At 40.5% G+C, this 12,904-nt stretch overlaps 1 protein-coding gene across 12 annotated transcripts in view; it reads right to left on the bottom strand.

The window, feature by feature from the left end:
- Positions 1 to 280: 280 nt before the first annotated feature.
- Positions 281 to 12,904, bottom strand: part of LRRC3B (leucine rich repeat containing 3B) — a 152,755-nt gene continuing 140,131 nt past the window's right edge. For 8 of the 12 annotated variants that reach the window (XM_073885001.1, XM_073885038.1, XM_073884740.1 and 5 more), the window contains one exon: positions 281 to 1,536. In XM_073885001.1, the coding sequence (XP_073741102.1) occupies positions 593 to 1,372 (780 nt within the window). In that variant the 5' untranslated portion in view covers positions 1,373 to 1,536 and the 3' untranslated portion in view covers positions 281 to 592. Of the gene's footprint in view, positions 1,537 to 9,234; positions 9,359 to 9,516; positions 9,584 to 12,904 lie in introns of those variants that run through there. The other 4 variants (XM_073884817.1, XM_073884894.1, XM_073885118.1 and 1 more) reach the window with 3 other exon arrangements.

The following is a 12,904-nucleotide window of genomic DNA, read 5'->3' as shown; positions in this document are numbered from 1 at the left end:
TTTTGGATAGCAAACACCTAGCAGCATCCCAACTGAAGCCTCTGCAGGATGCCACACTGTGTATTATCACTTGGGTTTGCTAAGGCTCAGTATTTTAAAGTCTGACAGATACCTTCCTTGGTCAATAATTCAGCTACAGCTCCCCGGTGTACAGTAGGGCTTAATAACACAACTTTAATTATGATAGTTCTTTAGGTTCATAACGGTTGTCTAATTCTCTTGAAAGCAACGGAATGGCCGTACTGTTTTCTGGACCAATAAGTCACTCTGTTTTCCATGGTTCAAAGTTAAGCTTTTATTTGGTTTTAAATTAAAAAAATAAATTTCGTTATTAAATAGTGAGATGGATCTAAGTTATGTTCAGATAGTAGCTTACTCAGGAATATACCACTGGGGGTACAAGTAAGGGGTGGGTCACCTAAACTAGAATGATTTGTTATGTCATCATGTTTGTTAAAAGTTCAACAGTGGCATAATTCAAAAGAAACGGAGATACAAAGTTTTAAATGTTTACAATGGATGGAAGAAGTAAACCACTTAATCTATTGCAATTGCCAACGAATTTCTTTCTCAGTGCCAGGCTGCTTGGACTCTATACCACAGTGCTAATGTCATCGGGCTCATCTGCTTTCTTCTGCCTGCTTGGCAGGGATTTCAAGTATTCAAGGTGTCTTCGGGCATCCTCCTGATTTTGCCTCACGTAATACACCACATAGGAGATCACCATGGTGAACCAGCCAAACATGGTGACCAGCATGGCATAATCAGTAGTCTTTTTAGGGAGGTTACAAAGGTCAGCATCATTGGCAGCATTGAGGAATGGTCTCCCGGCGTGTTCATCCAACACAGAAGTCTTACAGATCACATTGTGGGCTGTCTCATGGTTAGATGCCATGCTCCTCAGAACTTGCTGTAGCGTACAGTCACAGTGCCAAGGATTGTTGGCAATTCTGGCCCTGGCCTTCAGGTTATTGAAGGCATTTTTGTGCACGCTTTGAATTCGGTTGTCAGACAAGTCCAGAGTCTGCAAAGTTTCAGCTACTCCTTTGAAGGCATGCTCATCGATAAACTCAATGCCATTTTTGGACAAGTTGAGAACTCTCAGTTGGTGGAGGTCCTTAAAAATCTCGTTGGGGATAGATGTGATCTGATTGGAGTCCAGGTACAATAAGACTGTTTCAGGAGGAAGATCTCTAGGTATTTCCTTGAGATTTGCATTGCTACAGGTGACATTTAAACCCCCAGAGGAAGAACAGAGACAGCCCTTGGGACACATACTGGCAGAATGAAAGCACAGTATCATAAGAACAAAACTTTGTAGGAGGAGACACATGGAGAGGGAACGGGTTAACCACAGGTCTACCAGATTCATGCTGGAATGTCAGCATAATCACAAGCCCATTCCTCATTCACTCCAACAAGCAAGCGTGGCAACCGTTCCAGCCCTGTCCACACTGTTGATATCTTTCTTGCTTGGTTCAAAAGGTTGCAACTAACACACGTGTCTCTTCATTATTCCTGTCCTTGCTTGGGTACCTAAAGGAAAGGGAAGCAGATGCAATTAGCTTTTTTGCAGAGGGAGGTACATTGCAATTAAAAGTGCTCTCAGGTGTCTGGCATTCTATGTGGGCAGGAGAGTCGGTTATGTAGTTAATTTTCATTGACAGCACTGGGAATTATCTGCATAATGGGAGTCTCCTGCTCAAATCCCAGGTGTTGGGCTACAGGGCTGTCAATAAACGACAACATTTCCGAATCATGTTGCCTTGGTTTTAGTTGTGCAGAATTACAGCAAACAGTCCAGATTTCTCTCATCTCTACTGGTTCTCTCACATCCTGAGCCCCTTCTAAATTAGACAGCAATAAAATTTAATTAGACCTTCCCCCCCTTCTACAGTAACAGATGCATTAGTGCAATTTAGACCTGCTCTTGAGCAGCAATGAAAAATAACACCGATATTTCATGGTTAATGACCATAGATAGCAATAATTGTCACGGCTTTTGAATGGATGTCCAATTGGAGTATTTTCTCTAAAGAAACATCTTACTTGAATTAAGAAATGAATAAATGTATTCCAACTTTCACAAGAGAATGTTGCTAGGGACTGATAGACCAGGATCTCCAAAAGAGCTGTCTCCCTGTTTTTCTCTGTTTTCTAAATAACCTATCCTCTCCCCAGTAGATTTTCAAATATGACATACACCTCCAAGACTTTTTATTTTTATCCATTTATTTATTTATTTTAAAGATTTTATTTATTTATTTGAGAGAGAGACAGAGAGTAAGTGGGGAGAGGGGCAGACGGGGAGAGAAAGGGAGAAAATCCCAAGCAGACTCTACACTGAGCATGGAGCCCGACACGGGGCTTGATCTCACAACCCTGAGACCATGACCTGAGCCAAAAGGAATAGTCCGACACTTAACTGACTGAGCCACCCAGGCGCCCCTTCAAGACTTTTTAAAATATAAAATAAAATTTAAATATATTAGCCTCTAAGACTTTCCCAATAGCCTATTTTAGCTTTCCTATGTGTGTGTGTGTGTATATATATATATACATATATGTGTATATATATATATAATATTGTTGGAAGGGGCTTCTAAATGGCAAAAATTAAGTGATATATGAAAGGGTCTAAGCTTACTCAAAAACAGAGATGAGACTATAAGTGAACCCTCAAAACTACTTTTTCATATAGAGAAGACAGGCATCTTTGAGACCAGTTCATGGAGGAAGTGAGTAGATTTTGGAGAGATTATGTGATTCACCCAAGGTCAAATGGTTTGTAGGTGGAAGAGAGAGGACTCAGGCCAAAGGCTTTGTTCGGATTTATAATCGCCTAACTCTTTCCACTACCCCCCTCCCAATCTCATCTGCTCTATGAGGACAGTCAGAATCCAGGGAGCATTGCTTGTTGTGATTTCTGATACTGTTATGTTGCAGCTCAATCCCAAACTGAGTACTCTATGGAGTACGAGAGAGCTCCATGTCTGACTTCAGAGCATCATTTTCAGGATGTGAGAAACAAGGAGAATGTTCCTTCCTCTCACTGCAGTGAGCAACAAATGACTTTCTGCAAACTTATCTTTTCTAAAGATCCCAGATGGATAAATACAGAGGGAAATGACTCCAAATGTTACCAAACTCACAGAAGAGAAGATTAATGTGAGCTGAAAACATAATGAACGGGGTTGTTAATCATGGAAAAAATGAGATTAGCACCAGCAGAATGGAGTGGATGTGCTTTTGGAATCCTGAGTCCCTTAAATGCCAGAGAATGCTAAAGAAGGACCCCTAGGCTTAGGTAGCCATCCATCAATAGCTCATTTCATTTGAGGTGAGTCTCCCTCCCTTCCATGTTTTCCTTCAACACTGTGTTGCATGACATTTCAGAACTCTAGTGATTGCCTAGATGGGAGAGAGAAAAAATAAACAGGTGTGGAGGGGAGGGCACTCAGAGAGGAAAGAGGGTGGCAGAAGGATAAGGCAAAGGATGCTACGATGAGGACATGACAAGGACACAGGAGATGGGAGGCATGAACTTGAATAGAGAAAATAAAGAGAGTCTGTGTAATCAACCAGCTCCCATCAATTAAGTAGGTACCACCAGCCTAGGTCCTGCTGCAAAGTGGGAAACCTTCTCTGGAGGATACTCCACATCTCTCCAGAGACTGATTCAGAGTCTGTCTGAAGAAAAACGTTCACCAGTTGAGACTAACAGTTCCATGAGGGCAGGCTCTTGTGTCCACCTCATGTAGAAACAACAGCAGACAATTAAAAAGTGAAAAGTACCCTAGTTTGTATACCAGCTGTAATCTTTGTTAGCAGTGTGCTCCTGGGCAAGTTATTTAACCTCACTAAACCTCATTTTCCTTATCTTTGTATAGAAATTATAAAAGGACCCAATTACAGAGTTGATTTGGGAATTCTGTGAGATAATCCACATAAAACATTTAACCCAATGCCTAAAAAGCAGTAAGAGTTCAAGACTTGTTGGCTGCAGTTACTATTATTATCCCAGATACATTCTCAAATGCTACCTCGATGCTTGGCATGTTGTAAGGGTTAGATAAATATCTATTGTATGAATGATCCAATAAAATATTGAAGAATCTAGCTGTGCTTTTTCTTCCCTATGATGACTATTTTTATTTTATTTTTTTAAGATTTTATTTATTTATTTAACTGAGAGAGAGAGAGCGAGAGCAGGAACACAAGCAGGGGGAGTGGGAGAGGGAGAAGCAGGCCTCCCGCGGAGCAGGGAGCCCGATGTGGGGCTTGATCCCAGGACCCTGGGATCATGACCTGAGCGGAAGGCAGACGCTTAATGACTGAGCCACCCAGGCGCCCGACCATTTTTATTTTTAATATAAACATTGGCTCATCCAATGTCTATTGGTTTTACATATTGACATGGTAGTCTTTGAAAAAAAATCACAAGTGCAGGCTCCTAGTTGATGGAAGGAATAATGGAGCTTCTTTTCGGTAGGCTCCTTGAGACTTATTCTTGGTTTCTCCAGAATGATCAGTCCATTGGTCATGGTAATAGCCAAGAAATGATTAGTACACATTGTGAGTTCTCAACATCAGAGTGCAATACCTCTTCATGTCCAAATGATCCACCTATACACTGAATAGAAAGCATATTAGGAACACTGTAAATACAGAGTATCTCTTGCATTCAGAGATGTTGGACTCAAACTAAGTATTTCATTTTCTTTCTATGATGTTTTACAAAAGGGAAATAAAAGCTCTGGGATTGGCTAGATGACTAGGCTGCTCTGACCGAGCCTTTAGAACCTCCACACTCAGCCAGGACAAAGTGAGAGGAGAACTGAGCCCTTCGATGTCTAGGAGGCAGACAACAAGGGCCAAAGTTATCGAGTCAAGGTCATCTTCAGCAGGGAGGATGGAAGAACTGCCTCTCCACTCTATTATGCTGAACTACTGTTTTCCAAAGGGATTAGCAGCTTGACATTGTCTTAAATTGCTGGATAGGTCAAGAGGGGTTCTTGGAAAAGAAAGACATGGCAGACGTGCCTCACATAGTAAAAACACGGGTATTCTTCTGACATCGGTTACCACCCAGCACTGTACAAAGCCAAAGAGCAGATAACTCGGAAACGAACATTCTAAACCCCAAACTCCCTCCTGTTTTGTTTCAGTCAGGTCTACTAAAAAAATGCGAAGCAGCAAACAAACCATCCTGTTGGGAAAAGAGAGTGCCTCCTTTTTAACTTCAGAATGAGGATATAGAGCACAGAGAAGGGCTGGGGTCACACTGGTGAATGCAAGAACAGAAGCAGCACCACTGCCTGTCCTCCTGATAAGGAACAAGACCAGCAAAAGGGGCAGAGCAAATTAAACAGCATCTTTTCTACCTCTTGACTCTCCCTTTCCGCTTCTCAACTCATTACACTACCCTATCCTCATTCCCTCATTCCCTTCAAATATGTCTGAGGCAGGAAGCTTTGGTATTTTTGGATGTGGTATTTAGGTATGAGCTGCACTCCCAAGGGGGCCATTTTATCCACATACCCATGCCTTGTTCACATTTCCCTGTCACACAGGTTTCCGAGCTACCACAATTAATGCCTGGATTGGGTGGCAACCATCAAGTGCTGTTTCCAGAAGGAAAAAAAAAAAGTGCATTTAGCAGACTGTCTGAGAAGACAGATCTTTCAGAGGTTGATTAACAACTCTATCTTGCTTCCTGTTCATTTCTTCTCATCATTAGGGGACACTCAGGGACACTCAGGGCTTCTAACACAAAGCTTTCATTAACTCTTCTGAGATAAGTGAGTGTCCCAATTCATGAAGAAATACCAGACACACTGATTTCTCCCAATTACATTCCATGAAACTCTGCTACCCACAAGGATTTGATTAAAAAGCACAACACAGCAACACAGGAAGGCCTTTCGATTTGGGAGGTAAAATTCAAATCAATGGAAAAAAAAACCTCATAAATTAAAGTACTTGAAATTAAAACTTCCATATGGCAAAAAGTAAGACCATACACAAAATGAAAGGACAGATGATAAAATAAAGGGTTGATTTCTTTAGTATACAAGAAGTTCTTACAAAGGGATAAGAACCTGATCCAACAGAAGAATGGATGGGAAAACAATATATACAGATGACCAATAAATCATATGAATAGATCCTTGATCTCACTGACAGTAAAATAAATTCAAGTTAAAGTACCTAACATCTTGGTTAAAATGAGGAAGAATATCTACTGTCAGTTAAGGTGTAAAGAACAAAGCACTCTCAAAACTTGACATGCAGATACTTGGGGTACTCTTTTTGTATGAGCAATTTAGGAATATCTATTCAAATTTTAAAATACAAGAACAAGTTAGACTGAATTGTACTGATGTAAAGATCTCCAAAGATGACCTCAGAAAGCAGCTTGGAAAAAAGGGGTTCTGGTAGCATCATCCTATTTCTGCAAAATTTTTAAAAAGAGGAAGTAAATGTGCAACATACGTATAGAATTTATATGTTTACATATGCATAGATCATTTCTGAAAGGATATGTATGGAAGGAAATGTATAAGAAACTATTAATAGTGCTTAACTGAGGAGTAGAACTTTGGGGGTCGACAGGGTGAGAAAAGGAGCCGTTTTTGTTTTTTAATTTTATACCCTTCTGATGGAATTAACTTTCTGTGGTATAAAGGTGTTTCGTTTGTTTTTGTTTACATAAACATTTAAAAAATTAATACAAAAGGACCAGGGATTAACTGAAAAACCAATCTGAACATAATGTCTCAGAAGGCAAATTTTGAGCACATGAAAACAGTTGGACAATGGTGGCCAAGAAGGTTGGGCAAATAATAAGACATTAAATTTTAAAAAGCTGAACATGTTTCAACATGAGGAACTGAAGATGCAAAGGGACCACAGTGAGACCATATATAAAAATAGATCTTGAACTCCCAACCTGCTGCAACCAGCTCGGGAAATCAAACTACAACCTCTGTAGCCATTATCCCACCCCAGTGAGATCATTAACTGCCAACTTCCCTAATTTTCATTCCTACTTCCAATTTAGGACTAACAAGGGAAAGACAAATTGGCTCCCCTCACCAATCGCATAGGATGCTCTGGTTCTAGCTAGACTGCCTCCAGCTTCCCTATGCCAAGAGACACCAATCAGGGCACTTCTGAAGCCTTTCAGATTTTTTCCCACTATCAAACTTTTCCACTCCCCTGCCTGCCTGTGAGTCTCTACCAAATGCAGGGGATGGGGGCTGGTTTCCTTGCTATAGAAAGCTTGAGAAAAATGGCCTTTGCTGGTTCTCATTTGGGTAGTTTTCATTTACTTCCACAAAGACTGAAGTTTAAGTATGTGATATTTTCAATGTAGTATTTCCAAAATTAGCTTTATAACCTATTATAGAAATGATATAAGGATGTCTTTATATGCCCAGGTTTTCTATAGACTAAGTATGGGTTGCATAAGACATCAACGTATATAATTCCTGACCAAAAACTTAGGGACCATTGGGAACTGAATGATTCAGGGGAATGAACTGTATAGATAATTTTCTCTACCGCTCCTCTTTGAGATCACGTTCATGGAGACAACACGTTCATTCATGTCTTTAGCACTGAGCTCAGTCAGGAACTTCAGTTCTACCTTTCCATTCACAACCACCTATTACCACAAGATTCAGCCTGGGTTCCAAACTGGGTGTCCCTAAAAGTAAAATCATTTTCACCCTTTATCCCCACCCAACTACCTTCCTCCTCTACCATACACTACCTATTCTTCCCTCCTGATTTTTTGAGAACAGTTTCCATTTTCATCCTCCTTGCACCCCCTCTCTTGTGCTTTGGGTCCCCACTGCCTCTTTCTTGTTTAAACCTCCATCCTTTTGCTCTGGGAGGAAGCAAAAGCATCCTTCCTGGACTGCCCGTGTGCAGCTTCCATTCTTCTTCTAACACGGGGTTAAAATAACCCTCTGACCATGTATTTCCACTGGGTTGAAAAGCTTTCACAACCCCCTGTTGTTTATAACAGTCCTCCTTTTCCAATCCTATGTCCCACTACGCTTCCTCACACAGACACAGAAACCTGAGCTCAATAAAGAGACCAGCAATTACAAAGCTGAGGATGAACAGCACTTTGTTCCACAAATATGAGATTTATCGGAAGTCATCCCAACCAAAGACCTCTCCAGCTTGGAATCGTTTTCCTGCCAAGGACGATCAGGCCCAGGAGGCATCTAGGTGGCTGTTTTATAACGGCAGCTATCATCACTTAGTTAAGGGTATGAAATGATAAGGCTGACGGATACAGAAGGAACTGAGGATCCTTATATTTAGAAGGCATTTCATCTGCTTGCAGACCCATAATTTTTAAAGTCAGGAGCTCCTGAAATCTTGAAATTCTTGCTTTTGTAATTAAAGCTATCTGTTTATCTTTGCTACCAGACCATGAGTTTTCAGAGGGTAGGATCAATGTCTTACTCATTTTTATATTCTCTTATTGCCCATGGTAAGAATTTAATAAATATTTATTGAAATCATTAGGATCTATTCTCATTTCATCATTAAAATAGCTATTGTTTACTCGGTATTTATTACATGCCAGGTATTTATTAAGGAAGAACTCATCTAACATGAGTAATGGATGATAAAATTTAAGTTCTGACTAGGTCCCTGGTTAAATGGATATAGAATTCCAAAGTGAGGGGTCAGGTTGCCATGTGAAGGTTAGCTGACAATGTTCTTTGAATCTAACATGTATGTCCTTGCCCACTTTGAGGGTAAAAGGCATCAAGAGGTACCTATCCTGTCATCTCCCCAAGGAGAAAGAGATATTACGGGATTCCTGGAGCTGTGGTGGAGGTGAAGAATGTCCTAGAACAAGAACAAGGTTTGGCGGTAGAGTTGGGTAATGTTTTGATGTTGGGGTGAGCCTGCACTTCCAGAGTTTGTCAGAAAAGGGATAGAAAACTATTTCCTATGGGTCAGATATGGCCACCTGAGGGAAGGAGATCCCCAGTGAAAAGTATCTCAGGTCCTTTCTCATGGTCCCATAGGATTCCTTGGTAGGGCAGAGGGGCATGAGCAACAAGAAACCGAAGGGCAGATGCTTAGATTTGGGGGAAGTGACATTCTGGAATATATACACCACAGGGGCCAGGGGAGCCATATGGGTGGGTAAGGGGCATAAAGGAGCCCTGGGAGAGAAGCACCAGGCCTATCTCATTCTACCTTCCAGGGAGCCTCTGAGCAGAGCAGCTGAAATCCAGTGATGCTGAAGGCCTGGGAGGGGGGTTGAGGGGCAGAGAGGAGAAACTGAGCTACCCACCATACCTTCTTTCCCTTTCCTTTATGCCTGAAACAAAGAAGAGGGGAGAATAGCTGAATATTAGATGAAATTCAGAGTATTGGCTAATCTCTTGAACTAGACATTTACATTACCATATTGAATTTTTACTTTGGTTTAAGTTAATTGAGTTTGTGACTTAAAGTAATGGCAGGACAATCTATTACCTGAGACTGGCACAAAATCATGGGGCTGACTGATGTTTTCATTCAGGGACTACAGGAAGATGATCACCTGCACAGAACAGAGATGAAAGGAATGGTGGAAGCAGAAAGTGAGTTGCATTGTATTCTGGATATACATCTATCACCTCGTATAATCCTCAGTACCACATGAAAGGTAGCAATTATGACCCTCACACAGATGAGCAAACTGAAGCATAGAAAGGTGATGTAACTTGTCCACTTGTCATAGATGCTGAGTTAAAGAGGCACAATCTGAACTCAAGTCCTTTGGCTTCCAGAGCTCATGTGGTCAAACATGGCACACACACCTCTTTACAGAGAAACTATCATAATTTTTTCCCTCCTTCTCAACTGATTCCACTAGGATGAGGAGCAAGGAGCATGATGGATTTTACACTGGGGGAAGTATTGCTAAAAAGGAAGACTAGCAGGATAGGAAGAGGGAGGGAGAACAGCTGACAGATACTTCTGAAGGGATTCAGAACAAGTGTCCCCAGAGAGCACCACTCTGGCATGATGATTATTTTGAGCTAAAGACAATCAAGTCCTAAAAGACTCAGGAAGAGCTTTATACCTCCCTCTTAATTGTCTCTAAGAATTCAGATAGAGGGCCTGGTTTAGGAAGAGAGCTACCACCGCAGGTAACTACAAAGGGTATGGACTAAGTGTGGTGAAATGAGTGGAGGTCAGCAGAGCCTGTCTGTTCAACTTCCTTTCTGTGTCCCATTGTCTCTGCATGGCCCCAGAAACATATGTTTACTAAACATTTGCTCTTCCCATCTTTCTGTGGTCTTCCTTCCCTTTGAAGCCTCAGACCCCTAACCCCTTTATTTTAACTCAGAATGGCATGCACGCCTCAATTGCCTGTCAGGGAGCCTCTCATTGTCTTTGTGGGACTCCCTGTATGTAATTAAATTTGGTTTTCTCCTATTAATCTGTCTTATGTCAATTTAATTAACAAACCAGCCAAATGAACCTACAAATGTAGAGAAAAAATTTCCTCCCCTATTCTTCTAAACCAAAAGCTCTAAAATTACATTTGTCTTAGATATGTGAACTACTATTACATTAGATGCTTGTGGGGCAAGTCCATGGATATGCTCTCATGTAATTATCTCTAAACAGCCCTTTTAGTGAAACATGGTAAACATCATTGGTCCTACTGTAGTATAGTTGAGGAACTCACTGAATGGAGACTGCTTAAAGTCACAGCTGGTTAGCAGAAGGACAGAACCTGGATGCAAATGTCCTACAGAGTAGATTCCATTCAACACTCATTAGTTTATGTATCTCTTCTACTGGCCACTTTTTGATATGGAGAGTCTGTAAACACAAGTACTGAGTTTTAAATGCCAAACCAGTCCTCTGTTGACCGCTTCCTACAAACTTTGAGGAAGTCAGTAACAAGAAGAGAAACTCCTTTCCCTGTAAGAATCTCTTAAAGGCTACTCATACAAAACTTTTATCAAAATGACATGATATCCATCTGTCCCAGATCTCAGTCAGTTCAGGTACTGCTTTTCCTATTTTGAACCTATTTCACAAAATAATTCTTTAAGCAAACCCTTAATTTATTGGGGAAAAAAAAACCACTTATGAACACATTGCCTCCTTTCTACATGATCTAATGTCCATAGGTCTCCAGGGTGGATTTAAACATTCTTCCCACCCATAAACCCACTGGAAAAACAGAGAAAAGCAAAGAAATACACAAACAAAAACCACTTTTTTTTTTTTTTGGACCTAGTATCTATATCTCTGTGGGACTAAACAAAGAATAAAGATAAGACTGTCTTTGTGAACATTTGTATTTATTATTCAACATGCTGCAAGTTTATAGGGAGACTGAGTGGGAACACATCCATCTCACTTTCTTTCCGCTTCTCTATTATTATTTCTCAGCAAGTGCCTATGACATTTAACAGTGAGATCTTTACAAGCTCTTAACACATAATCCACATAAATGTACGTTCCCTAAAACTCACCAGGGTCCTGAAGCAACCTGAAAGCTGCTTTTAGAAAACACTAACTTATGTTGAAGTCAGTTGCATTTCTGAGTAGGATGAATGACTGTTACCATTTAAAAACAAAAAACCTTTGTTTTGACTAACCCTATCCATTGACTTGGTGGGAAAAGTACAGGATTGAGATCCAAACCAAGGTCTAGAAACTGAGTTCAAACCCCAGCTTCTTAAGAATGAATTCCAGGAATTTAGCAAACCACTCATACTTTTAAGCCTTTGTTGTCCTAGCACTATAATCAATAATATCCACTTCATTGGTCTCACAGTTATGAGGACAAAATAAAATAAATATATGTGAAATGTGCTTCAGAAACCAACAATGGACATTTAAAGATTATGCTCTATTGTGGGTTTCAGTATGTGGCTGTTTTCCTAAAATATCAGATCATTCCTTTTCCAGAGACATACATGTCTTTTTCTTTGTTTCTTTTTTTTTTTTTTAAGATTTTATTTATTTATTTGACAGAGAGAGACACACAGTGAGAGAGGGAATACAAGCAGGGGGAGTGGGAGAGGGAGAAGCAGACTTCCCGCCCAGCAGGGAGCCCGATGTGGGACTCAGTCCCAGGACCCTGGGATCATGACCTGAGCCGAAGGCAGACGCTTAACGACTGAACCACCCCAGGCGCCCCGAACATGTCTTTTTCTTAAGCATAACCGACTAGGATATGATTCTAACATAACCTATAATAGTATTCATGCCAAAATATATTTAACCTGAATCTAATCAAGAGGAAAGGATTTGACCAATCCGGAACTTGAGACATTGCAAGGTGACTGATCAAGACGCTTCAAAGGGTCACTGAAAGGAAACAAAACAGAACAACAACTAAAAACACACACAAAACAAAAACAGCCTGCAGAACTATCATCGATTAAAGGAAAAAGACATGTGACAACTAAAGGAATGCAAAAGACTGACTTCTGGATGTAAAAAAAAGAAATGCTAGAAAAGAGCATTTTTGGAACACTTAGGGAAAATTTTAAATACAAATTCTATATTAGATACTATTGTATCAAATATAAATTTCTTGGGCTTTTCATGATTTGAGTAGGAAGTAGAGACTCCTTGTTCTTTTTTTTATTTTTTTATTTTTTTAAATTATGTTATGTTAATCATCCAACTCAGAAATGCAGAGACTAATACATTACATCATTAGTTTTTGATGTAGTGTTCCATGATTCATTGTTTGTTTGCATATAACACCCAGTGCTCCATGCAGTACGTGCCCTCTTTAATACCCCTCACCAGGCTAACCCCTCCCCCTGCCCGAGAACCCTCAGTTTGTTTCTCAGAGTCCATAGTCTCTCATGGTTCGTCTCCCCCTCCGATTTCCCCCCCTTCA

The sequence above is a fragment of the Callorhinus ursinus genome, unplaced genomic scaffold (assembly GCF_003265705.2).
Source record: "Callorhinus ursinus isolate GAN/ISIS: 27379988/994484 unplaced genomic scaffold, GSC_fseal_2.0 scaffold1, whole genome shotgun sequence".
Lineage (NCBI taxonomy): Eukaryota > Metazoa > Chordata > Mammalia > Carnivora > Otariidae > Callorhinus > Callorhinus ursinus.
This window is presented reverse-complemented; position numbering and strand designations above follow the sequence as displayed.